Source organism: Podarcis liolepis (genome assembly GCF_965112155.1).
Source record: "Podarcis liolepis genome assembly, chromosome: 8".
NCBI classification, from domain to species: domain Eukaryota; kingdom Metazoa; phylum Chordata; class Lepidosauria; order Squamata; family Lacertidae; genus Podarcis; species Podarcis liolepis.
Genome location: NC_139560.1, coordinates 58,998,562 through 59,026,210, shown reverse-complemented (window position 1 = coordinate 59,026,210; position 27,649 = coordinate 58,998,562). Strand labels below are relative to the sequence as shown.

General features: G+C 45.2%; 1 protein-coding gene and 1 long non-coding RNA gene across 2 annotated transcripts; one reads left to right on the top strand and one right to left on the bottom strand.

Moving 5' to 3' along the window:
• Positions 1-797: 797 nt before the first annotated feature.
• LOC310714009 lies at positions 798-5,824 on the bottom strand. The gene is made up of 3 exons (XR_014529511.1): positions 4,869-5,824; positions 4,172-4,285; positions 798-2,363 (listed from the first exon to the last, which is right to left on the bottom strand). It is a non-coding gene; the product is annotated as an uncharacterized lncRNA (long non-coding RNA).
• Positions 5,825-5,888: 64 nt separating this feature from the next.
• Positions 5,889-11,105, top strand: SOX4 (SRY-box transcription factor 4). The gene has a single exon (XM_083518766.1). It carries the CDS (start codon positions 7,234-7,236, stop codon positions 8,518-8,520), a length of 1,287 nt encoding a protein of 428 aa, XP_083374892.1. The 5' UTR covers positions 5,889-7,233; the 3' UTR covers positions 8,521-11,105.
• Positions 11,106-27,649: the final 16,544 nt, after the last annotated feature.

Sequence of the window (27,649 nt, the reverse complement as noted above, 5' to 3'; positions counted from 1 at the left end):
AAGACCCTGAGGCAGAGTGCAGGAAAGCAGCAGCTTCCTTTTTTCAGGTTTCCCTTCTCCGAGACGCGCAATTTGATTTTTGCCTGATTTTTGCCTCCACTCACGCCAGTCGGATCCAGGGACCACACATTCGCTCAATAACACGCACAGACATTTCCCCTTCCTTTTTAGGAGAAAAAATCTGCGTGTTATAGAGAGAATAGCAATGGTTCTTTACCAATGAAGGCACTGGCCTTTTTCTACGCCAGAACATTTTATTTGTCTCCCATTAAGAAGAAGAAGAAGAAGAGTTTGGATTTGATATCCCGCCTTTCACTCCCTTTAAGGAGTCTCAAAGCGGCTAACATTCTCCTTTCCCTTCCTCCCCCACAACAAACACTCTGTGAGGTGAGTGGGGCTGAGAGACTTCACAGAAGTGTGACTGGCCCAAGGTCACCCAGCAGCTGCATGTGGAGGAGCGGAGACACGAACCCGGTTCCCCAGATTACGTGACTACCGCTCTTAACCACTACATTCTACACACACTTACTCCCAGTGAACTCAGTGGGGCATACAGTGGTACCTCGGGTTACAGACACTTCAGGTTACAGATGCTTCAGGTTACAGACTCCGCTAACCCAGAAATATTACCTCAGGTTAAGAACTTTGCTTCAGGACGAGGACAGAAATCGCATGGCGGCGGGAGGCCCCATTAACTAAAGTGGTACCTCAGGTTAAGAACAGTTTCAGGTTAAGAACAGACCTCCAGAATGAATTAAGTTCTTAACCCGAGGTACCACTGTGTGTGTGTGTGTGTGTGTGTGTGTGTGTGTGTGTATAAAAATCATACACAACAAACGATAACAAGCATTTCATTCTGAATATTAAAATGGATTAAGCTCCTCTATACATACTCAAATTGTGTACTCCACCAGTTAATATAATCTCAATGTAATGCCAGTTGTGCAAATAGATTTCTACTATATTTTGTTCAGTGAATGTAAAGCCAGAAAATAAAGTGCTGCTGTTAATTACGGAGCCTGATCCCATACACACAAGTCCCAAGTGAATGGGGCTTACTTTCAATTAGATGCACAGGGCTATAACACTGCACAACAAGGTAACGTGTATTAACAGTGAACAATGTTAGCTGCTTTCTTAATCCATTAATATCATATAGTCTCCTCGCCTACCACTGCATTTGCAGGGCTGGGGCTGGGGGGCTTGCAACAGTTTAAACAACAAAAGTTCAGCAAATCAATCAACAGCAACAGAGACCAGTAGTAAAAAGAGAAACAAGGTGCAGAAATAAAACAAATCAAAATAGGGGGTCTATTGGGATCTTAACAGTGTATTTATTATCATTGCTATCAGGCTGAGTAAAATTGAAGATGATGATCAGATGCTGCCAGCACTTTTTGAGAAATGGATGACATAACTAGATATTGGCTGGTTTGGATAGGCAACAATTTATCCAGATATTCTTTGCATACAAAGTTTTCCCTGTCTAAGATACAAATGTTATTGACTGATCTGAAACCGAAAAGGCAAGATCTTGTTTAGAAAAGGGGCCACATTTAGGCAGTAAATCAAACATTAATAGTTTTTAAATGTTCCTGCCACTGAAGAACTGATGTATTAAGAGCATCTGATTTTAGCTTCGAATTGTTCCTTTCACAGCTCTCTTACTGAAGTGATATTTCCAGTAATTGCATTGCAGTTAGGCAGGCTGCTTATCCTAATCTGTGGTAATTGTTGCAGCAGAGGTAGTAGCTTGTGTTGTCACCTATACTATAGTTATCTTATCCATCTGGGACTTAGTGCATGTGACACAGATTTTGTGCCAGTCCACGTTGACTGAATGTATGTTTCTGGGATCAAGACTACTGTAAATGTTGGTTTTGACTTGTGAAGCCCTAAAAGGTTTAGGAGCAACTTATCTGCACCCTTCGGAGCCTGTTTGAACACTGAGATCTGCCTTCTTTTAAAGGCCTGTCAGTGAGATTGGTTCGGTTGGTGGGCATGAATGAGGATGCTTCCTCAACCTCGGTCCTCCAGATGTTTTGAGACTACAATTCCCATCATCCCTGACCACTGGTCCTGCTAGCTAGGGATCATGGGAGTTGTAGGCCAAAAACATCTGGAGGGCCGAGGCTGAGGAAGCCTGCCCTGGGTTACGTAACTACTCCCCTGCTGAGTTGGAACAAACTCTACATTATCAGCTTTAAAAACATACTTACTTAGGAAGGCCTAAATATTATTTTAAGTGGGGTGTATGGGGTATTCGGGGAGGTGAAGTACCTCTGGTTGGGAACACATCATGCTCCTTCTGGGGTAGTTCGCCCACCTTTTGTCCTCACCCTGGGAGCTCTCACCTGTGGCTCCTAGAACAAATCAGCATGTGACAGCAGCCACACTCTGGGAACAGCTTCGACTTGGCTGGCTAAACCAAGTAATGGGGTCTCAAACCCTCAGTGAGTTTGGGACTTCCCCTGCATGTGAAGACAGGCTCTAATGGATTGAGCAGACAAGACCAATATCGGCTGCAACGGTCAATGATGTGGTTCCTGCATGTGCTGTAGAGGGAGGTGAGTGGCAAATGATGCTCATCAACCTGGGAAGGTAGCTCATGTAGGAGAAGGAAGACTCTGGTGCTTGGGAGAAGAAAAGGCTAAGGAGTAAACCCTACATAAATACAGAGTGGATTCCCTAAGATGGTTGGATGGCGCCTTGTATGCCTCCTTCCAGCAACTCCTGCAGCCACGCTGGTGCTAAATATATTGCTCTGCTTTTCTTTGGCCCACATCAGCAAAACTGAGAGGGAGGTCTTGTCTCCTGGGCAGCCCAGGACCTCCATGCACACTGCCCAGGTTTGTGCCCTGGAGAGGACCCTTCGGTGCTGCTAACCGAAGCTATGAGTTTCAACTTACCGAGCTCTGCAGCCACAACAGGCCCTTAAAATTCTCCAGTGGTTTGACTTCACCCTTGGAAGTGCACTCCAATGTCTTTCGAGACAGATGGAAACCAACAATATTTCAAGTTATTCAGCTGTCTTGAAAATGTTTTAATGCTGTGGGGTCCCCCCCCCGAAATTGGTATCAAAGCCTATGCTTTTATTCCTGTTTGTAGTTTATCTGGCTCATGTTGCAGTTTTTAATGCTGCTGCATAACTCACTTGGTTTTTGTGTGTGTGTTACAGCATTTTGTTATTCTGCTTAAGTTGCCTTGTGTGGGTTATGCCCCAAAATGTGGCCTATAAACATGTTTATAAATGAATAAAACAAGACATCTTCCAAGACAACAATGCCTACTTACACCACAAAGAACTCATAACCCACCTACTTTCAGCAGCCAGAAACACCATAACCAGACACTGGAGAGACCTGTCAGGAGTAAGCATGAACCAATGGTACCAAATAGTATGGGAAACAGCCCTGCTAGAAAAATTAACTAATAAACTGAAACTGACACGGGGACAAACAGAAGAAGACGCCTTTACCCCGATATGGCTCCCCTTTATCGCATACACAGCCCAACAAGACAAGGACAATAATACACCAACAGCATACAAATCAATATGGCTAACCTGATCCAAAACACCCACCCACCCCACTCACACACAAAAACAAAGATCACCACAGCCAATCACAAACAATCACACCCTAGGCCAACCCCAACCTCTCACCACCAAAGGAACACAAGTGAACAACACAAACAACGCTAACACCAAACTCTACATACATTAAGCATAATAGAAACATCGCCACCTGACCCCACCCCCATCCATCTTCCCTCCCTCCACCCCCCTTTCTTTTTCCTTCCTTTCTTTCTTTTTCTTCTTCTCCCCCTAATGCCTCAACAAATGAAACGGAATTGTAAAAATGTTACATGGGGAAAAAACAACGAGGCATTACACTTACTTCTGTAAAACAAGAAAATCCTTAATAAAATATTTTTTAAAAATGAATAAAACAATTGTATGACTGTCTTTACACAGTGTCATGCTAAAGCACATTAGAAACAGTTGCTGCCGCCACCTTCTTCTCATGGTGAGATTGGCACCTGGTGTCATTTTCTATATTTTTGTGTATGGGCCCTTAAACCCAGTTCAAGGCACTATAGACCTAAAGTGCTATATCATTAGGAACAGACTGTAAAACTCTGTCCTAAGATTTACGTCATAGTTACATACCTAGGATTGGACATCCATGCCACTGCTGAGTCACAAAACAACATCCCAGCCGTGTCCAGTGATACTCAACTTCCTGGGGTTTCAGGCAGGATCTGAAGAGGCTGGAGACTGAACCTGGGACACAAAACATGCATTCCACCATGGATGTGTGAATTTCGCTTCAAATACTTGTTGCTATTTTATGTGATTTGTTTAAGATGGGATGTTCACTAAATCAAATTCTGCAACTGTGCGGATTTCTGAATTTACACTTTCCAACCTTATCTGAGATGTCCCCTAAGGTATTAACTCTGTTAAGGGTACAGTAATTTGTCATCAGTCCCTATGCAGTCTTCAGTGCTCTGTGTTAGTGATTAACGGTGCATGCTTAAACCGGAAAAGAACAAGACCATCACTAGAACCATCCTGTTAGGAATCTAACATCCGTTTTGGGGCCTGCCTGCTATTATTATTTATTTATTTATTTATTTATTATTATTATTATTATTATTATTATTATTATTATTATTATTATTATTATTATTAACTACCCTTCATCCCTAGATCTCAGGGCAGTTCACAACATAGGAGTCCTGTTCGTTCACTCCAGCATATCTGTGACACACCAACTGTGAGGAGTGCAGAGTATTTGGGAGATTAGTTTGGACTGCTTTTGTTAGATCATACTTTTTTGTCCTCAATTCATTTTTTCCCTTACATTGTCATCAGGTGGCATGTAATTTATTGTGAAGGTTCTCCTTTTTTTGTCTCAGCACCTACTGGGGATGAAGCAATGACTTGATAGGTGCTGTAGAACCTGTTTCACTTCTGACAGTACTGTTGGATAAGAAGGGGAAAGTCTGTGAGCTATTTATTGTTTGTTTTAAAATTACTGTTTTCCATTTTCACAGGCATTAGGATTTGAGAGTTGGGCAACTCAATGAATCATGGACAAAGTATGCCATTGTAAACAATGTACCTGAGTGTATTAAGGAAGGGGGGGCAGGAGACAAGCATCCAATTTATAGCCTTATTTGTTCTGCAAACCATTCGTTGACCAGTCTATTTGCCACCAGAGCTTTCCAGAGGAGGAGCTCTTCACGGAGGCTTTTTTCGCCTCCTCCCTCCAAGAGAAACTGAAGGGGGCGAGGAGGGAGGGAGGAAGACTTGGCTTGCTACTTAATGCAAATCATCCAGGATTATAAGAAATCATATGCAGGGGAGTGAACCTTATCCACACGCCTGCATGGCGAATAACGTGGGCTGGTTGGCAGTCAGGATATCCACGGTAGCAGCTCCTAAAGGCAAAGCAACAAGGCGGTGTAATTTACAGCCACAAAAAAACTCTCCTTTGCACCTTCTTCCCAAATAAGTATGTAGAAGCTGCGCTACTGTTTGAAAACTACTAGTGGGGGCCGTGGTAGCCCCAATCAATCATACAAACCAGAAGGCCATATGTTTTCCACTGGAGAAGACAGGATTGAATAGAAAGCAGTGAAGAGCGCGTTGCGGGGCGGGAGCGAAGTTTGTGTGTTTAATCTGTTTAGATAAAAGGAAGAGATTAAGCAAAAACACGTGCTGGGTTCTTCTCCCATCCCCCACTCCGCTTCCTCCTCTCAACGAGGAAACGCTCCCAAGGAGTCGCCTGTCCCTTTACGCGGAAGTCCACGCTTCCAACGCATCGCCCGCCCGCTCCCCCCTCCCCATCCCCCTTCTCCGCTAACATAACGGGCAGAGCTCATCTCCCTCCCTCCCTCCCTCCTTCCACCCCCAGAGTGTAGTAACACACGGACGCCCGCCCCGCTCCCTCCTTTCCGCTCGCGAGCGCGCCAGCGCGCACACGCATTCACACGTGCACACGCACTTTCCTCTCCACGCCCCCCTCCCCCGCCGCCCTTTTCGCCCTCACACGCGCACACGCGATGAAGTAGGAGGAGAAATGCAAACGCAAAAAAAAAGGGAGGAGAGGTGGGGGGGAAAGAGAGAGAAAAAGAAAAACCAGAAATCTCAGCTGCACTTCTGGCCCTTTTAAAAAGTTTGTGTAAATTGGAATGAGGTCAGATTTGGAGCTTCTCATTGCACGCGGTGATTATTGTTACATTGGGTTCCAAGCCAATGGGAGCCGAGGGGGTGGGGTTTGGCACGGCGGAGCGTTGGATACAGCCTGCGATTGGCTGGGGAAATGACTGTGAAAGGATAAAGGGGCGCGAGGCGGAATTGGGGTCCGCTCTAAGCTGCAGCCAGAGTAACCGTCCAAGAGAGGGGGGCGGTGCGAAAAAGCAGGCCACTTGCATCGCCCCGGTTTGTACATGTCTCTTTCCTCTCTTTGGGGCTGTGCATCCAAAGGAAGGCGAGACGGGACTAAATACATTGATTGCACCAGTCACCGCGATTCCTCCCGGGAAGACACACATTTGTTAACGCTACTTGGTTGCATGCGCGGGGCCGCCTAATCCCTCGCAGCCACTGAATGCCCGTCGAACAAACTCCTGCTCCCTTCTACCACGAGTCCTGGACGGACTGAGGAAGATTTTCATTTTCTTTTCTTTTTTCCTTTGCTTTGTGGGAGGCGGCCTTTTTTTAAAGAGGTATTTTTGGTTTTTTTGCTGTGCCCTTCCAAGAAAACGAGAGACTTTCAGCAGTGGGCGTGCTGCTTTGCTGAAACACCTCGAGCAGGGAGAGGAGAGGGAGAAAGAAAGACGGAGCGAGCAAAGCACTTGTAAACTCCGGGGTGGGGGAAGAGGTGGAAAAGAGAGAGGCGAGAGACCTTGGATTGGCGGTTGGCGGCGTTAAAAAAAGAAACTGTTTCTGCTTGGAGCCCGGCTTCTGTAACTAAACCCCCGGCGCAAAGTTGCGGCGGAAAGGCGGGCAGAAAGTCTGCCGGGCAGAGGAGGAGGAGAGCGGTGTGGAGCTACAACTACTTCCCAGAGGGAACCGTGCCTTAAGTAGCCGAAGGACGGCGCGCTCGCCGAGGGGGCTGCCGAGCGACGGGGAAAGTTGAGCGCCCGGTTCCAAGCTGGTGCCAAACTGAGCGCCGCCGCTTCCCCCGACAGCCGCCGCTGCTGCGCGCGCCAGCCGCCGAGATGGTGCAGCAGACGAACAACGCGGAGAACACGGAGGCGCTCCTGGCCGGCGAGAGCTCCGACTCCGGGGCCAGCGTGGAGCTGGGCATCGCCTCTTCGCCGACGCCGGGCTCGACGGCATCGACGGGCGGCAAGGCGGACGACCCGAGCTGGTGCAAGACGCCCAGCGGGCACATCAAGCGGCCCATGAACGCCTTCATGGTGTGGTCCCAGATCGAGCGGCGGAAGATCATGGAGCAGTCGCCCGACATGCACAACGCCGAGATCTCGAAGCGCCTGGGCAAGCGCTGGAAGCTGCTCAAGGACAGCGACAAGATCCCCTTCATCCGGGAGGCGGAGCGGCTGCGCCTCAAGCACATGGCCGACTACCCCGACTACAAGTACCGGCCCAGGAAGAAGGTGAAGTCGGGCGCCAGCGCCTCCAAGCCGGGCGAGAAGAGCGGGGGCGGAGGGAGCGGCGGCGGCGGCGGGAACAGCAGCAGCAGCTCAGGAGGAGCCGCCTCCGCTGCCAACTCCTCCAAAGTCGCCCTGAAAAAGGGCAGCAGCGCCGCCGCCAAGCTCTCGTCGGGTGGCGCCGGCGCGGGCAAGCCGCATCCCAAGCTCAGCCTGGGTGGCGGCGGCAGCAAAGGCGCGCCTCCGTTCGCCGCCTCGGATCAGCCGGTCGCCCTGCTGCCCCCGGAGCACCACTCTCTGTACAAATCGCGCGCCGCCTCGCCGGGCTCCTCCTCGCCCTCGGGCGGCGGCAGCGCCAGGCACCTCCCGGAGAAGAAGGCCAAGCGCCTCTACCTCTTCTCGCACGCTTCGCCCGGCGGCGCCGTGCCGGCGAGCCCCACGCTGAGCTCGTCGACGGAAGCCAGCGACCCGCTGAGCCTCTACGACGAAGCGGGCGCCGCCGCCGGGGCCCTGCACGACGGCGCCGAGCCCTTGGCTTCGCCCTGCTCGCCGTCGGACCACCGCAGCTACACCAGCCTGCGGGCGCCCTGCTCGCCCGCCCCGTCCACCTCGCGCTCGTCGTCGTCGGGCTCCTCCTCCGCCTCGTGCGCTTCCTCCTCCTCGGACGACGAGTTCGAAGACGACCTGTTGGACCTGCACCCCAGCCCGGGCTTCGACGGCATGGCCCTGGGCAGCCTCAGCTCCTCGGTGCTCGACCGGGACCTGGATTTTAACTTGGAGCCCGGCTCGGGCTCCCACTTTGACTTCCCGGACTATTGCACCCCGGAGGTAAGTGAGATGATCTCGGGGGACTGGCTCGAATCCAGCATTTCGAACCTGGTCTTCACGTACTGAGGGGGGTCGAAGGTGGAGACAGAAAGAGAGAGAGAGAGAGAAAGAAAAATAAGTGGGGCGCATGGATGGCACACAGACCCCATTGCGCCCTGCAGACTGGAGGAACGAGAATTTTGCCCTCTGAGTGTTCTTCTTCCCCCACCCCTGATGAATCTGACTTGGGGGGGGGGCGTTGTGTGTATTTTTAAAAAATATATAGATACGGAACTTGGCAAAAGGGATCAACCTTTCCCCCCCCCCCTTCTTCTTGGAGAAAAAGCGACCGCAGGAGTCCGATTTCTGGCTAAACAGATCCTCACACAGAAACACACACCCCTCTTCTCCCGCCCCCACGCTTCATCCTTCCAACAGCCGGAGAAGGAGTTCCACGTTTCAGAGACTATAGCGAGAATCAAGTGGCTAAAACAAGAATGGCAACGACTTGCGGGGGGGGGAGGGAGGGAGGGCTGGAAGTCACGCACATCTCCTAAGGTTTGTTTCTTGTCCATGAGTTTTGAAAGGGGTGGGGGTGGGGAGCAGATTGTGGGTATCTCTTTTGGGGGCGGGGGGGGCGGGCTAGGGTTTCCCGGGGGTGGGAAATAATGTTTCAAACAAATCAGCAGGACTTGCAATTGCCGGGGGTGGGGAAGAATCCTAGTTTGCGTTTTTTTGGGGGGGTGGGGGTGTCCTCTTTCGCCTCGAGAGCAGATGGGGTTAGAGAGAGAGGCCCTTAGGAACTGGACTTGGCGCCCCGAGTGGGATGGAAAAGAGGGGAGACGTTAAAAAGGAACTGGAAGCTCTGCTAAGAAGATAATAATAAAGCTGAAAAGGATTTGCACGTATAAAGGAGGTGGCACCGATTTTCTTAAGTCACCTTATATTATATACAGAGAAGTCAGTATGTGTGGAATTTCAACAACGCTGAACTTTTGTTTAGAAAAAAGAAATGGAGACAGATATAGAACATACCAAGTTTCTGTAATGATGTGGTACAGGGGAAAATAGAGGGCAGTTGCTCTTTTTTTTTTTGCGAAAATGTGTTTTCTTGCTCAGAATCGTGATGGTGTTGGATTATTTCACTGGTGGGGTTTAATATAGCATGTTATCCTATCTTTCTGAGGTTTCTGTAAGACTGTTGAACAGTTTAAAAGAATAGTGTTAGAATAATATAAGGAGCAGATAGATGGCGCTATGTTTGATTCCTACAAAATTATCACCAGCTTTTTTCATTCTTAACTCTTTAAAGGATTCAAACGCAACTCAAATCTGTGCTGGACTTAAAAAAAATGAAATTCAGGACCAAATTTTTCCTCAGTGTCTGTATGTGTGTGCGTGCGTGTGTGTTCTCCTTTATAGCTGTAAATGAAGTCTCTTTTCTTTTCACACCCATGATCCATCCTTGAAACATTATTATTTTTCCTTGTAAATGTAATTTGATGCCATTTTATAAGTGAAGTATTTATACTGGCCAAACATTTTTTTTTACCTGTATTACTTTGTCCTATTTTTTATTTTGGTAGTTTCGTTGTTACCCACACCATTTTTATGTCACCTTCACTGAAGGGCTAGAGTTTTAACTTTTAATTTTTTATATTTAAATGTAGACTTTTGACACTTTTAAAAACAAGAGAAGAGAGATGAAAACGTTTGATTATTTTCTCAGTGTATTTTTGTAAAAAATATATAAGGGGTGTAAATTGCTGTTTTGGATTTCCTGATTATAACAGGGCTGCTGGTTAATCTCTCACACACAAAAAATCAGCCCCTACTTTCCTCATGTTTACACTCCAATCTGCAGGCTTCTTAAAGAGACAGCATCCCTTGCTATTCCACTCTGCTTGTGAGTTGAGAGAGAGGGATTGTATTAATTCACTGTAGGGCTAACTTCTAACAAATAAATAAACAAACCCTCTCAAAGTAAATAGTATGTTGTACAGAAACAACTGGAGCATTTTCAAGAGAGAAAAAAGGGATCCTGTAGCTTTAACTTTTAAACCACATCTTTTGCACTTTTTTATAAGCAACAAAATAAAATAAAAAACCGTGCCGTTTAAAAATCACTGGATCTATCTAAATGCCGATTTGAGTTCGCGACACTATGTACTGCATTTTTTCATTCTCGTATTTTGACTATTTAATCCTTTCTACTTGTCGCTAAATATAATTGTTTTAGTCTCTTATGGCATGATGATAGCATATGTATTCAGGTTTATAGCTGTTGTGTTTAAGATGAGAAAAAAAGTGAAAACATCTTTGTACATTTAAGTCTGTATTATAATAAGCAAAAAAAAGAGTGTGTGTTTATGTATGTTAATATAACATGACAGGCGCTAGGACCATCTGCCTAACGAGGAGGTTGTTCCGTTAAGGGTTTTTCCTTTTCTTTCCCTTTTGTTTTTTGGTCATCCATCCTGTGCAATATGCTGTGTGGAATATCTTTGTCTAACAATCTGCCCATAACACAAATGTGGGGGAGGGGTGGGGAGGAAGCTGGCTAATGATGCCAAGTTCACTGCCTGTCAGATTGTCAATATACTTTCTGTAAATAACCTTTTATCTTTTTTTTTTCCAAAGGAAATAAAATCAGCTGGAACTGAACCCTAAAACCCTGCCGTCCTTGTTGTCATTGCCAGAGCTCTTCTTTTGTGGTTTTCTTGTACTCTTTTTTTTACATTGCCAGTGGGAAAAAAATGTCTTTAACCGTTAATGCTTCTGAAATGCAAAACTGTTAATGCAGAAGCTTGGCCCTTGTCTCCCAGCTGCCCCCCCCCCAGCTGCCCCGCCCCCCTGGAAGGATTTGGCAAGCCAGATCTTCAAGCCCTTTGTGCTGCTTTGAATGTGTGCTGCCACAGCATGCTTTCGAGGAATTTGTATGCACTAAGCAAGTGCTGATAGCATTGGGTTTTTTTCCCTGTAAGAGGAAGGGGGAGGGGAAGAGGTGCAGGGAGATGAAGGAGCTGCTGCTCAAGGTAACACAGAAAGCCACTGGAGATGAAAGGCAGGGGATAAGCTTTAAAGGCCCCATCCACCATTTGTCCTCAACAGTCTGACCTTGCAGTGTGAAAATCCTGCCTCACCCTTTCAGTAGGCTTCTGGCTACAATTCTGCCCAGCACATTGCCTGCTGGTTCGTCTGCAGTGAAGATGGGAGAAAGCAAGCCTGTTTGGGGTCACTGCGAATTCACAGAAGGGTTTCTTTCTTTTTTTAAATTTTTACTAGCGAGGAACTTTTAGAATTCCACTTATTAGAGCCAGAGCACTTAGATTCCATCTCTGGCATTCGAGAAAGTAGATTTAAATGTTTTTAGCTTGGTGCACTGCCAAATAAAACAAAACACAAGCACACACATGAATTACATTTGGTGGATCTTCCTTACCCTCCCCTCCCCCTGTAATCTATTTGTGGAAAATGCAGGGAAAAGCAATTAGAACACTATAAGAGAGAGGGGAAAGTAACGTAGGAAAGGACAGGGAAGTGCCAACCGAAACATTTCCCCCCTCTAACTTGGGCTGATCTTCAAGCATACTTCATTGGCTTCACTTTCTCTAATGGCCTTTTAGATAATCCTTTTAAAGCAGATATGAAATATTAGGTCAGTGGGTGAACTGTGAGTTCTGTAGCAGCTTTGAGGAAGAAGCTTAGAATTTGCATTGCAGATCAGGGTTAGGGGACACACACACACACACACACACACTAGCTATGATCTAAAGCTTAGCAGTTAATTGTGCAGTGAATGAATTGTAGCTTACCACATCTTTTTTTTTTTTAAAAAAAACACCTGTTCAAGCTGCATTTCTAAGCACACTGGCTTGGAAACTGAATGCACTGAAAGCCATTGCACTTGACAAGCCATTGTTGAGATTGGGGTTGTTTAAGAGCATTTCCAAACAAGTGGGTGGGGTGGGTGGGGTTTTTTATTATTTAAAAAAGTTTGATCTTCATAAGGGAGAGTGTGCACACTAGATTTTAGTTACCACTTCATGAGCTTTTAAATTTTAGATGGTGGCAGTTCATTTGGGAAACACTGGAAGTCCAGAGGAAGATATACTCTCTCACAAAGAAAGGAACAAACATACATGCAAGGAGCCCATGTTGAAAAATAACTGCAGCATTCTTGTAGCCTTAGGTTGCAATTATGAATACTCTTGCTAGAGAGTAAGCCCCACTTAATTTAATGAAGCTTGCTTCCGAGTAAACTAGGACTGAGTTGACAAAGAATTACATGATGCATGAAAACACAGTAAATCCTTTTAAAGGGATCTTTCTAGAACAGGGGTTGGGAACCTCAGAACAATTTCCAAATGTGGCCTTCAGGTCGCCCTCATGGCTGCACATGGCACTCTAGGCGTAAGTCATGCCCCTAGCACAGCCTATCCCAGTCTTTTTGCCACACTCAAATGTGCCCTTGAATTGAGATAATACCTTTTGAGGTTGGAATGTGTGTAGAAACAAACCTTTTGAGTTTGGTGTGGCTGGAATGTAGCTCACTATACAAGGGCAAGAGTCAGAACAGTTGTTCCACCCACTGTTCCCATTGGCCTTACCCCACCCCAGTCACCACTGGCAAAGTTGCCTATGTGTCCCTTTGGCAGAAAAGAGTTCCCCCTTTGTCTGGAGGGAAAGTGGACTGTGTGGTCCACCTGCAAAATACTGGCCTATTTCTGGTGAGCCATCTAGCATAGTGGTTCTCAAATGCATACAGGGGGGCACTTGGAATTCCTTGGGGGTCTCATATGGTTACTTAAATCTTTCTTTTCCCCAGGAAAGGAAAGCACATTTAGGACATACGGTAATGCTGTGAATTAGCATTTTGCCTTCACTAATGGACACAGATTTATATTTAGTAATTTGCTGTATGGAAGGAAACATCCCTTTCTTTCTACAGTCAACTCCACCCATGAAACACTTAAAAGCACACAGCTGACAAATGGTACCCAACAAAAGCAATATATGAAACTTGGCCGAATTGCATGTAATGAAAATCCATGATGCAGGCTAGCTGACAAAATGTGTCGGGTGAAAGCTATGCACGCCCGGCTGACAAAATGCAATAAATTAAAACTATATGTAATACAGCAGGGTGGTGCCAATTTAAAAGGGGGAAAAACACATTCCCCTTCTGGGTTAAATATGAAGGAAATTAAAGTAATGTTTCTCCAGCACTGGTGTAATGATCAAAACTAGGGCTGTGTTTTGGGGCCTAGGCCAGGACCTTATCAGCCCACCTGACAATCTGGCCGTGATAAAACTGGCCTTGATCTCTGACAGGAAAATAAATGGAGTGCAGAGCCAAGTACACATATTCTTGACATTGCTACAATCTTTCCTTGGGCCTCTTGAAAGCTCACGGGCTACAGTTTGAGAACCTCTGATATTCCACCTACTAGCTTCTGGAATTCTTGCAAAGAAAGCCAAGGAACTAGAAATGTGACCCAGGAAATCACTTCTTCAGTGAGAATTTACACTCAAGAATCATTTAGCACACACCATTTATTCCTTAATTGATAGGTCCTTGGTACGCATGCTTTTCTTTGTAAATGTAAATGACATTTGGTAGATCACAATATTAATTTAATAATGTTACTTTTTATATTTCTATACAAGGATTCTAACAAAAATAAAGTCAAATCAGGCAAGGCTGGATGCAGTACTCCCAAAGGCTAGTATATTTCTTTCATTAAGCTCCACATAATAGCTACCAGGGTAGGTCCCATCTACAGAAAGTAATAGATAAATGATACAGTAACAATTATTTTGCACAGCTGTGTTCTGCATATTTTAAAACTGGATTCCTGGTGCAATATAGATGGACTGACACTTGGGATACAAGACCTTGTGTTTATCAAATTCATGTTACTGTTAGAAGCCCAAGAAGAGCCAATATACAAGGACAGTATAATATGCCTTTATTAGGAGAAACCACATACAGCATGTGAGCTTTTGACTTCCAGCAAAATTTTTTAGTCCCAGCTGTTTAAACAAATTGAGAAACAGGGAAATGTTAGAGTGAGGATCTGATTTCAATGATCTACAACTTATTTCACTTGCTAGCTTTCCATGGCCTAGGAATTATTTTATATGGGGGAGTATTTATGCCCTCCCCTGCAAGCCTACTATCGAATGTAGCAGTACAGTTCAGATTGCTTACATAAGATCAGACCAAAGTCCTCTGGTTCTTACAGATTTCTAAGGGAATCCTGGAAGCAGTAGATGAATGCAACAATCTACAGTGGTACCTTGGGTTAAGAACTTAATTCATTCTGGAGGTACGTTCTTAACCTGAAACTTCTTAACCTGAGACACCACTTTAGCTAATGGGGCCTCCTGCTGCCACCGTGCCGCCGGAGCACGATTTCTGTTCTCATCCTGAAGCAAAGTTCTTAACCCAAGGTACTATTTCTGGGTTAGCGGAGTCTGTAACCTGAAGCGTATGTAACCCAAGGTACCACTGTACTGCGATCAGTTTGCCTTCCTGCTGTCTAAGCCACCTTCTGAGTTAGTGACATAGAATGGCAGGGGCCACATCACAGACTTACATGCTTCTAAACATATGGAGATAGGAAGGAAGAGAGGAGCAATTGGTCTCCTGACAGGAAGGAAGTGAAGGCTGCATACTGGACTTTTATGTTGTATATTAAAACTTGCAAAGGGGCCTGATGCCCCTCACTGGCCCAACCTAGCTGTATTACTATTGACTTCCTGTAGTGCTCCTGTGTGCTTTTTGGAGGTGAGCAACTTTATGGTGAATGGGAGCCAAATTTGGGAGCCCATCAGTGGTGGCTATCTGCCATTTAAAGATGCTCCAATGTATTGCCACGGCTCATAAAGCTATAATATATATTACCCCATTGCTCTCAACCAATAGTCATAACGGCTGGATTCACACAAGCCTCATTGTACAGAACATGCTTAGAAAGTGTCCAGAGGAGGGCAACCAAAATGGTCAAAGGCCTGGAAATGATGCCTTATGAGGAACGGCTTGTTTAGCCTGGAGAAGAGGAGGTTAAGGGGTGATATGATAGCTATGTTCAAATATATAAAAGGATGTCACATAGAGGAGGGAGAAAGGTTGTTTTCTGCTGCTCCAGAGAAGCGGACACGGAGCAATGGATCCAAACTACAAGAAAGAAGATTCCACCTAAACATTAGGAAGAACTTCCTGACAGTAAGAGCTGTTCGACAGTGGAATTTGCTGCCAAGGAGTGTGGTGGAGTCTCCTACTTTGGAGGTCTTTAAGCAGAGGCTTGACAACCATATGTCAGGCGTGCTCTGATGGTGTTTCCTGCTTGGCAGGGGGTTGGACTCGATGGCCCTTGTGGTCTCTTCCAACTCTATGATTCTATGAAATCTTTGCTGGGAGGTTTAAAAGTACATTCAACTGAATGCGCTTAGAAATCTTATGCAGACCTTCATGCTGAACACCCAAAGGTCTATAAAGAAGCCTATATGTTGAGGGATGTTAGGAACAGGCCCTAGAACAACCCTGTCCTGCCGCCATTTTGAGCTTGTGTGCATACAGACAGGGCCTGAATGGGACTATATTGAACCTGCCTTCTGGTATTTTTAGACCTCTTTTCTCTCCCAATGTGGAAATGAGAGAAATGTTAATAGAAAACAGGGAGGGGAAATAGGATTTTAACTTAGGTGTAACTGGGCAGCAGCATATTTACAACTCCTTGAAACAAGAATAACCAAATAAATTCCTGCCTTTAGCATTCAGTTTGAAGCTGGAAGTTCCCTCTTCAAACAATGAGATTGTTATTGAGGGGGAAATCTAGAGACATCACCCATGTGGGGTAATTAATAAAAGACTTTGCTAAATCCCTACATCCAAAACATGGAGCTAAACACATGCTCCAGTAAGAAAGCCTTAGAAGAGTTTAAAAGTCACAAAACGTGTAGTGACTGAAGCATTTGGAATATAGGCTGAACAGGCCACACTTTAATAAGTTTAAATGCTTTACTTACAAAACTTCCAAAGGTCAGATTCATGTGTTATTCCATGCAGCAGCAAAAACACATGGGTGTGTGTGGAATGAGCTTGTGATCTGGGCTTGAAACGGTCAAGCCCACACATGTTGCCTGGTCAACTTCACATAGTGGAAGAGAGTGAACAAAGAAAGCTTCACCTCCTTCTTCACCAGAGGTGAGGGTGCATGACCTAGGTGAGTCTAGAAATACAATTCTGCGGTCTTAACCCCTTCATGTATTAACTAGCCCTAAGCTTACTAGTTATATTTGACTGCAATTTCCCACAGTTACGTCCTCAGCATTTCATAGGTTCAAGATGCTTATATCCTCTGGAAGTGTTTTGGATTTTTAATGTTACCAAAAACTAATAATTACAAACTTAAAACAGTTTTTGCATAGCAAGGGAGGCTATGTAAACCATTACCTTGTTGTTGTTGTTTTGTTTTGTTTTAATTCGTTCACTGATGTTGGAACTCCTGACAATTATTTTAACAAAATTTGGATTGGATAGCAGCTTTGGGAAGTGTGTCTTTAAAGCTTTCCCCAAGCTATTTTTTCCCAAACCTTTGTCCTCCCTCCCCTAACCCCCTGCCCTGTTGTTTTCTATTGAAGGAAAAATTAAAGGTACATATATCATGCCTGCAGTTTCTCCCATAATTGGATGAACAGCAGATAGAGAGTGCAGTAATTTATGTAGAAGAAAAGCCATGGAAGGGAAGGGTTAAAGCACTGCCTTCCCCAGCACAACTTTGTATGTGTGTGCATGTGTGTGTGCATGCACACTTCAGAATTAAAATAAATTAAAATAAATGCCATGAGATCCAATCATGGTGATAGAACTTCTGCATTAACTACAATAATGACTTGTTCATTGCTGAGCCTGTTACCTGAAGGTTGGGGACTTGTTAGGCAGTACACTCATGTATACTATAATACATGTGGTGGATTACATGGGTGAACATTTCAGCTTATATCATTTGCAAAATAGGAACAGAGCAGGTTCATTAATTATACTTACCAAGGCCCCTTTAAATTCATTATCAGCCCCAATAAGAGATGCTAGTTTTTGTATTATTATTTGCATCAAGTTGCCTGGCATAACTACCACACATTGGGAATGGAAGAGTGTGCAGAACAAGAAAAGGAGCAGAAATGGGCTGAAAATGCAGTACCGCATGTGAAGTCATTCGCTTGGGACTAATAAGGTTGTCTTTGGCTATCTCCTGCAGAAGACTTGTCAGCTTGAAATTACAGGGGAAGAAAATGACCTTAAGGTCTTGATCCATCAAAAATGTCTGTGAGCTGCCAATATAATGTACTTGCAGAACAGTCAGACAGCATAATTCTTGGGTTCTCAAAATGGAGCATTCCTAGTACTTGCGATAGGAAATTTAAAATAATGTACAATGGAATGAACTGTTGGGTAGGGTACACATGAAATATGGATGTTTCGTGGTATAAAAGGGGTAAGTAAAATGTGTGTATCTACCAAAACAGCGAGCTACCAACGATTGAGTGGTTTTCCTATTCTGTAATCAATTTTGTGAAGAAAATCAGGGTTGGTTTAGTTTAGTTAAAAGAAATGGATGGAAAATGAGAGTGGTGACAGCTGGGTTCAGGGAGGTAAAAGAAGTCTATCTGGAGGATGATTTGGGTTCCAAAAGGAACAACTATAGATAAATTGTGCATTATTAAATGTAGGCCGAGAAATTACAAGGATCCCCCCCCACACTCCCATGTTCTCAGACCAGTTGCGATGGGCTGGACTTGGAGCACAGCTCCTGCATCTGGAGACCTGTCACCTGGACATGTGTGAGGGCCCAGCGGAGCCCTAGAGATGCTGGTGAGTGTGGTGCTGACACGGCTTCATCATCTGCCTGGCACCCACTTGCTACCATGGCTGCTTATTCATTAATCAGCACCTGACCCCTTTTTCTAATGATAGCCCAGTGGGTGTTCTCCAGACGGTGGCTTTCAACTCCCAGGAGAGCAGCACCACCTCTGTTACCATTCGTGTGTTGTTTGGGACTACAGTTATCTGTGTGAGGGGGAGGGTGCACTATTTTTTTATTTATTACTAGTATTTTCCTTTTGAAATTTTGCATGTGCCCCTTAGAAATCTGCGCTGGGGGCAATGGCCACCTGCTTCACACGTTACACCACAGCTTTGCCCTCCTCTAGAGTTTTACATTTAAATCTTTTGTTTGTACAGTTTTCCTCTTTTCTCCATATTGAATTTTATAGATAGTATTGTGTGTGACCATCTTTTAGTATGAGTTCTATTATTCTCAAGTAGAAATACTTAAAAATAAATAAATAGGTTGTTACATTGTGGGTTTGTCTTTTTTTTAAAAAAGAAAAAGTTAAGTAAAAATGTTCAGCAAGTTGTTAATTGAGAAAGTTTAATAATAATAATAAATTTTTATTTATTTATACCCTCCCCTCCCCTGGCCAAAACTGGGCTCTTTGAAGAGAGTCTGATGTGGAAATGAACTGGTAGGAAGACCAAGGTAAGATTTGCTGAATAAAATAGCCAAACTATTGATCAGTCTACTTAAGATCAACAATTGAGAATAACGGCTTATCATCAGTGGTGCAGTTAGGTAATTTACCATCCCCATTTAATAGTCTTATACACTCCACTCTTAAGATGGTCATGTGCATGATTTCATTTGTGAAGCACACAATTCACATCCCCCTCCATTCCATGCATTAAAACTACTTCTACATTCCAGCATGTTAGAGCAAAAACAAACATGCCAACACTTAAAAATTAATAATATTCTGAGCATATGAGGTTTAGCATTTTGAAAACTTACTTAAAGCATAGTGTGTCATGACTACAGGAATAAAATGGTGTTTTCATCTGCTACCTTAATGCTAAACATATTTACTTGGGGGAAAAGCACTGTTTTGTTGCAGAAAACAACAGGTTTTAAATGTAAAAATAATAAAAAGAGCACCTGTAACCAGGCACATACCTGGCCAGCTGCCCTGACTATAACATTGTGTTTTTTTTTTTTATAAGAATAAACAATGAAACAACCAATGTCAACCTTGGTGGGCCCCAGGACACCCTTGCCAATGTAGGTGTTGACATCTGGGACTGTTTGCAGCTTCCATGACTAACTGCTGACCTCTGGATGCTTGTTTTTGGGATGGGCCTGTACTGTGGGGCTCTGAACTTTAGCTCTGAGGTTGTCAGAGCTGCACCGCTGCTTATCTTTAGCTAATCAGAACATGTCGGAACAATGAACTGCCCCAAAAATTCGGAAAATCTTTAATCCTTTAAACTTTGGAAACTCTGGTCAATTCCAACCAACCTGTTTAATAAGCATTTAGTCCGATTTGTGGGATGATTAGACAATGTTGCACCCAGCAGATGTTAGTCTACACTTTCCAGAACGGTTTTCCATCACTTTTGGGAAGCCGTATTGTTTTACAAGAGCTCAAAATCAGCTTTAACTGAGCAGCCTGACTTTACTGGGATGTGACAGAATCCCACCCGAAAATAGTGAGTCTAGAAGTGCCCCCCTAAGCATGAAAAGTCCTTAGATATCCTTATCGTCTAAATTAATTACCATGGGTGCAACCTTTGCTATCAAAGCAAGTGGCAGAGGATCACAGCCTAAGTCATTATTTGACCACTGCTGAACTGCAGGTTGATGTATCTCCCATAGTAGGAAAAAAGCTAAGCTCACATGGACATTTCCAGCACTTGGACTTTCAAAACAAACACAGCACTGACTTGCTGAGGTGGCATCTCTAGGCAAAAGAAGAAGAAGAAGTAATAATTCCCAGCACAACATATGTTGTTTCACTTACTGGCACATTTATCTTGATTGTTATATCTGTACTTGTAGATTGGTCTAATGATTTAATTCCTATCTTAAAACATAATTTCAGAAGCGGCATTGGTAGAAGACAGAAGCTGTTGATTGGAAGTAAAGAAATGGGATGCAGAGCGCTGAATCCCATGTTTATGATAATATGGACTAAACAATCGCCATGAAGGGATACAATTCTGGGGATTGAGTTCTTTGTTTTAACATGTGTTTTTAAAAATTGCAAGATTCATCACATATACTAGTTTTAGAAACCTTTTATCAATCAATTCATAGAATCATAGAATTATAGAGTTTGAAGGGACGCTGAGAGACATCTAGTCTAACCCCACAGCCTGCCCACAGCCATCCTTGCATGGGTTCGAAGCACCAACCTTCTGGTTAATAGCCAGATGCACTGACCCATTGCACTGCATATCTAGCAAGTCCTTCCATGCTCCCCTTTACTACTGATGGGTTTGCCACCCTGGGCTCCTTTGGGAAGAAGAGTGGGATATACATTGAGGGTTGTAGCCACTGCTTGGAATACTCAAGAGTAGATCCACCGAAATTAATGAACAATACAGAAGAAGAAGGAAGAAGAGTTTGGATTTGATACCCCGCCTTTCACTCCCTTTAAGGAGTCTCAAAGCGGCTAACATTCTCCTTTCCCTTCCTCCCCCACAACAAACACTCTGTGAGCTGAGTGGGGCTGAGAGACTTCAAAGACGTGTGACTAGCCCAAGGTCACCCAGCAGCTGCATGTGGAGGAGCGGAGACACAAACCTGGTTCCCCAGATTACGAGACTACCGCTCTTAACCACTACACCACACTGGCTGGGTCATTAATTTCAATGGGTAAAACTTAGCTGGAGACAACCTTAAATGCAATAATGAAGTATGGGTAGGAAAGTATAACCCATGGAGACATGAACGGGTCATTATCCAATATGCAATTGTGCCTGGCCTGTGTGTGTGCAGCTTGGTCAGATCTGCTGTCACTCTCTATAGCCATGTGATCTGAGGCCTCTTTGTCATTGGCTGTTCTCCCTCCCCCAGCGGTAGTGTCAGGGCAGGACTTTGAGGCAGACATCCAGGGTCCTGCTCAGCAGAATGAGCAGGAAGGCCTCCCAATGGAGAGGAACTTTGAAGGAAGTGATGTACCGTGGTACCACGAGTTACAGACTCTTCAGGTTACAGAATCCGCTAATCCATAAATAGTACCTCGGGTTAAGAACTTTGCTTCAGGATGAGAACAGAAATCACGCGGCAGCAGCGGGAGGCCCCATTAGCTAAAGTGGCACCTCAGGTTAAGAACAGTTTCAGGTTAAGCACGGACCTCCAGAACGAATTAAGTTCTTAACCCGAGGTACCACTGTAATGCAAATATTGCCATAAGCTCATTAAGCCCAATGTAACCCTAAGAACAACTAAAGAACGCAAGAGTCTGCTAGAACCGGAAAATGGCCCATCTTTCTCTCACAGGGGCCCACAAGACGCCTATGGTACCCACACTATTACCTAACTTCAGTACTGTTTTCTAGCTAGCTTGAATATTTACAGCTAGCATCAATATTACTAGCCAACTCTATGGTAGGAAGAATGGCTGGGGAAACCCAGCCAGATGTGCAGGGTATAACTATTATTATTATTATTATTATTATTATTATTATTATTATTATTATCTGTGAGCTACAAGCATTCATCTGCGTGGAGGCTTAGTGGCTGAAGAAATTGGCAGGATCTATCTGCTGTGGCCTGGCCTAGCTTGGCTGTGCATGGAACTGCTTGACTTATTACACTTTGAAAAGCTAGCAAAAGAGCTTTGATTTCCTTTCATCCTGCTCCAAGTCAGGAAAGATGCTGGAGATGCAAGGCTGAAGAGCTAACATGCACTTGTTGCAGACAGGCACTGAGGGTTTTTATAGACAACTTTATTCCCCCTCCTCCTGAACTGAGCCAATGAACAGGAGGCCTTTGGCTTTTCACTGAACATTGCATTGCTGGTCCTGAGCTTTGAGCTGGGACATTGATCACCACTGCTCCTTTGATCCTCTGAGGCTTGGGATGGGTGTGCTGAAAAGGGGAGTGGGTTCCCCTTGAAAAAGTGGTGTCCACATGTGCCTCAGAAGGGTCAACCACAGCTTCTGGCTCCCTCTTCTCTTCAGAGAATGTCTCATCAAGACCGAGGTCTGGGGTCTAACAACCCTGAAGACAGAGCAAACTGTTTGGCTGATCTTGGGGAAGTTCGCATAGAATAAGAATGGGAGGGGGGCATATATGCATAGGCGCCGACTCCATGGGGCCTGAGGGGGCCCGAGCCCCCTCAAAAATTTGATTGGGGGGGCGGAGCCCCCAATAATTTAAGAAAATTATTAGTGCGCGAACCTTCGTGTAAAGTCTGGCGGGCCAGCGCTGCGGCCGCGGCGACAGGACTGGAAAGTCCCGAGGAGATGGCACGGCGGGGGAGAGAGAGAGGGAGAGAGATGCAGGAGGTGAACTCACTCGCCGCGCACACGCACACGCACACGCAAATACAAACACACCGAGGGAGAGGGAAAAGTGTTTTGCAGGAGGAGCTGCTGCCGCCGCCGCCGCCGCTGCTGCCAGGACGCGCCAGAGGAGCCGCCGGGTGGGAGGGGGAATCCGAACGGAACAACAACGAGAGAGAGAGAGAGAGAGAGAGAGAGAGAGAGAGAGAGAGAAGCAGCAGCGTCTCTGAATGGGCTGGATATCCCTCCTCAGGCGGCGCTGGCTCTGTGGCTCCCGGGGCCTGGGCGGCAGCAAGCAAAGCAAAGGAGCCGCCGACCGAACAGCAGCAGCAGCCGCCTGCCTGCCTGCCTGCCTGCAAGCCTGCCTTCTATACCAAGGTCCAGGTTCTTACCCGGTCTACCTGGAAGAAGGCAGGCAGGCAGGCAGGCATGGGACGTCCACGCACCCTGGCCTGCTGCCTTCCTGCCTTCCTGCGGCTGCCTGGCGCTTCTATACGAAGGTACAGGTTCTTACCCGGTCTACCTGGAAGCAGGCAGGCAGGCAGGCAGGGGATGGCCATGCTGCCTGCCTGCCTGCCTGCCGCCTGCCCGCCTGTCACTTCTATACAAAGGGCCAGGTTCCTACCCAGTCTACCTGGAGGGAGGCGGGCAGGCACGGGGGTCCTGCTCAAGCAAGGAACCGACGCCTACCCGGCCAACCCGCTGCCTTGAGGCAGGAGCAGCAGCTGCGCGGGGTCTCGCGTTCTCTCAGAGGCTCGCACTGCTTCTCGCGTTCTCCCTCCCCCAGGACCCCGGTATGGGCCCCCCCAATATTTTTTATAAGTCGGCGCCGCCTGCATATATGCCACCAGCTGAGGTTTCTAATGTTCTTTCCACTTTATTAGAGGATCATATACAGGTTACCTCAGGTTACATACGCTTTACGTTACATACGCTTCAGGTTACAGACTCCACTAACCCGGAAATAGTGCTTCAGGTTAAGAACTTTGCTTCAGGATGAGAACAGAAATTGTGCTCTGGCGGTGCACCAGCAGCAGGAGGACCCATTAGCTAAAGTGGTGCTTCAGGTTAAGAACAGTTTCAGGTTAAGAACAGACCTCCAGAGCGAACTAAGTACTTAACCCGAGGTACCCTTGTATTGCTTTATCATTGGTTCCCAGGGCCAATGATAAAGCAATAGGGATTGAAATTACGGCAAAAACAAATTTAGAACAATACCATTAAAACAATAGTTTTTTGGGGGAGCAGTTAGAAGGGGGGGGGGAGGAGAAATATAAAGCAGAATGGAAGTGACGTATTTTTCGTTCTATAAGACGCACGTCCCCCCTCCTAAAAAGTAAGGGGAAATGTTTGTGCGTCTTATAGAGCGAATGCAGGATGCGCAGCTATCCCTGAAGCCAGGAGAGCGAGAGGGATCGGTGCGCACTGATCCCTCTCGCTCTCCTGGCTTCAGGGATAGCCACACAAAGCCCTTCCATTTCTCCTCCTGCTTTGCTGGAGAGGAGCTGTGCAGAGAGGGAGAGAATTTTTTTCTTTCTTGTTCTCTAAAACTAGGTGTGTCTTATGATCGGGTGCATCTTATAGAGTGAAAAATATGGTAACTGGCAGAGGTAAAAGAGGTGTGATTAAGAAGCCTGGTTAAAATAATATAGATCTTCACCTTGTGCCAAAATGACATTGATGCAAGTGCTGGGTGAGACACCACCATCGAGAAGGCTGCACCTCCAATGGCAGGAACACACTAAGGAAGGCCTCTGTTGAAGGCACATATGTGGAAAAGCAATCCTTCTGGTACCTCAGGCTGATGGCATCTGAGAGTGTACAGACTTCCTGTTCTTCTACAGCAGGTAAGTCTCTCATCCCCTATGATCTAACATCAAAGTGCCTAAGCATAATGTATTTCCAAGGAATGCTTCCCTTGTCTGTCCTAGTTTGGCTGCCTAGGGTGGCAGCAGCCTGTGGTTATAAATGAAAGGCTTTACTCGACTGAAGGGCTTTGGGTTCTGCTTTGAGCAGAACATTTCACCTACCCGGTGGAACTGGAAAACCAAGTCCAAAACACATTCTCACTAAAAACATGCTGCAAAATTGTATTTATTATATGTCCTCCTTGTAAAAAAAAAAGGTAAAGGACCCCTGGATTGCTAAGTCCAGTCAAAGGTGACTATGGGGTGTGGAGCTCATCTTGCTTTCAGGCCATCAGGTTTCCAGGTCATGTGGCCAGCATGACTAAACCACTTCTGGTGCAAGTGTGATGGAAACCAGAGTGCACGGAAACACCGTTTACCTTCCCACAGTAGCAGTACCTATTTATCTACTTGCACTGGTGTGCTTTCAAACTGCTAGGTTGGCAGAAGCTGGGACAGAGCAACAGGAGCTCACCCTGCCATGTAAATTCCAACTGCCAACCTTCTGGTCCTCCCTGTATCCCAGGTCTATTAAGATGGATGGCCACAAGGGACAGTTCTAACTCTATGGTGGTCCCATGGCTATAGAATTTCCTTATATTTTTCAACTGGCCTTCAAAGCATGGTGTAAATTAGCTGGGTGATAGTATGGTTGAACTATGCTTTCCCACCAGCTCTATGGGATATTGCTGAGTTGTAGTTTTAAGTTTTATAAATTTGCATTGTTGTTCTTTTAACTTACTATTGTTTTTAGTTGTAAACTGCTTTGGATAGTCAGATGCCCAGAAAAGCAGTATCAACTATTTTAACAACGTTTTAAAGAAATAAAAGAATTAAAGGTGGTAAAATGTGTTATTTTTTCACATCCAGAAAATTGCAACTTCTGCACTTTGAAGATGGGAGCTCCTCAATCCTCAAAATGGCTCACTTAGAATATTTTCTGTGTCTGCAGCCTCCAATCCTGGCATGTGGCCAAGAGGACAAAATCTCAGCTGACTGGAAACCTTAAGAATTAGTAGTGGAAAGATCCTGATGTGCAAGGATAATTTTTAATCTTGTAGAAATGTATCTCCTTGGGCCTCCTGAAGCTCACAAGGGAAAAATATACATGTAGCATTATCTAATTGTAGCTGAATGTGAGCTACAGTACATGATGGAAGGGCCTGGGCTGAAGTGAAACAAAGTGATAAATGAATTTCTGTGGTTGAGAGATATTAGATTGGGATGGCAAGACACGGGAACGAAAAACGACTTTATTAAGTCTTCTGTTGCTATTTTACAGCCCTTCTGGGTCCCATCTAAAGTGCACATCTTCATCTGATAGTAAAAGACAACTTTTTTCACCATGATTTGAACATTATGATATCCCTTTTAAAAATGTCCCAGCAAGTCACAGGCAAGTATTTTTGCATTGTTTCCAGCGTTATGTGTAGGACTACTAGATCAACACCTGTAACCTTCAGTTCTATGAAGCTTGAAACAACAAATAGCAATAAACTTCTTTTAATTTGTGATACACTTTTATTCCTATATGCTGTTTTTCCTAAAATTAAGGAGAGCTGTGTTAGAAAATATCCTTTTGAATGGGATATAATTTCTTTAAAATAAATAAATGGTTGACTGGTTAAATAGGAATCACCCCTAGGTCAACAGACAGAGAAGTATTTGCAAAAGGTTCACATCAATTTTTTAAAAACCTGCTTTTAAACCTGTGTGTGGACAGGCGGTCTAGTAAAAGGACTGTAGATGGATTGGACTTATTTGAAAGTCGGGATAAAGCCTGTTTCTACAGCCACCATGCAGTCATTAAAAAAATAAGGAATTTTTTTTTGGGGGGTGCTATTCAACTAACTTCTTCGGCTAGATTACTGCAATATGATTCTCTTCTTCTTCCCACGTCTCATACAAGACATGCTAGATACAAGGGCAGCCCCACAGTAGTGAACAGTAGTAAAGTATTGAGGTTACCAATACATGGACCACTGTAGTCAGACTACCTTGGTCCAGGAATGGTCACAGCTGGAATATCAGGCAAAGATAATAGAAGGCACACCTAGTCACAGAGGTCACTTGGGACATTTGTGATAAAGATGGACCACTACCCTCAAACTCCTTCAGATTAAGTGCAAACCTAGCTAACCAGAACAGGTAATTGGGCTAACTCTTGTGCATGGGAACCTCTCTCCCAGAAAGCCTCTGTCTTTGCAGGACACAGCTCAGTTTATTCTTGTCCCGTCCACCACTGCACCTGGGGCTTGCACAGCCTCATCTGACTCAGATGCAATGGAGAAACAGAGATGGGCATCATGACACCTTGCTCCACAACACCTAATGACCACTCCCTGCAACTTCATGTAGATAAAACAGTGAACTGTAAACATCAGGGGGCTTAAGGGAACTCTCCCAAATGCATGTCTCCGGACATGACCCTGCAGGTAGGAAGACAACCACCATACCATAGTGCCACTGACGCCCATCCCACAAGGTCAGGATTCCACAATTTTCAGGATGTCTTGGATGTTGTGGAAGAGTTGAGTCTCGCAAGGTGGGTACTAATCCAAGTCAGACACCGGATATATAAAATCATACTTTCAGATTCAGTGTTTAGCGTCCATTACACAACACCAACACCCATTTCCATTCTCAGAAGTCACTGACATGAATTATGGCTTTCTCACTGAAACAGGGTGTATTCCTAGCTACATTTCCAAGCAGCAGTAGTTTGCTTGCATATTCTATTCCGTGGTGTTCACATTGCCATGGCTGTAGGGAGCATTCCTATGAGTCGGCGCCTCCTTTTTCAAGCAACCCAGAGAAGACAGCAGCAAATAGCCACTGGGTTTTTAAGCAGCAGAATCAAGAGAACTGTAGAGTTGGAAGGAACTACAAGGGTTATCTAGTCCAACCCCCATAAAATGCAATAATATCTCGCCCAATGTGGGGCTCAAACCCATGG

Excerpts from the sequence above, each read along its gene's own strand:
- SOX4 (XM_083518766.1), top strand. The coding sequence starts at position 7,234 with ATGGTGCAGCAGACGAACAACGCGGAGAACACGGAGGCGCTCCTGGCC.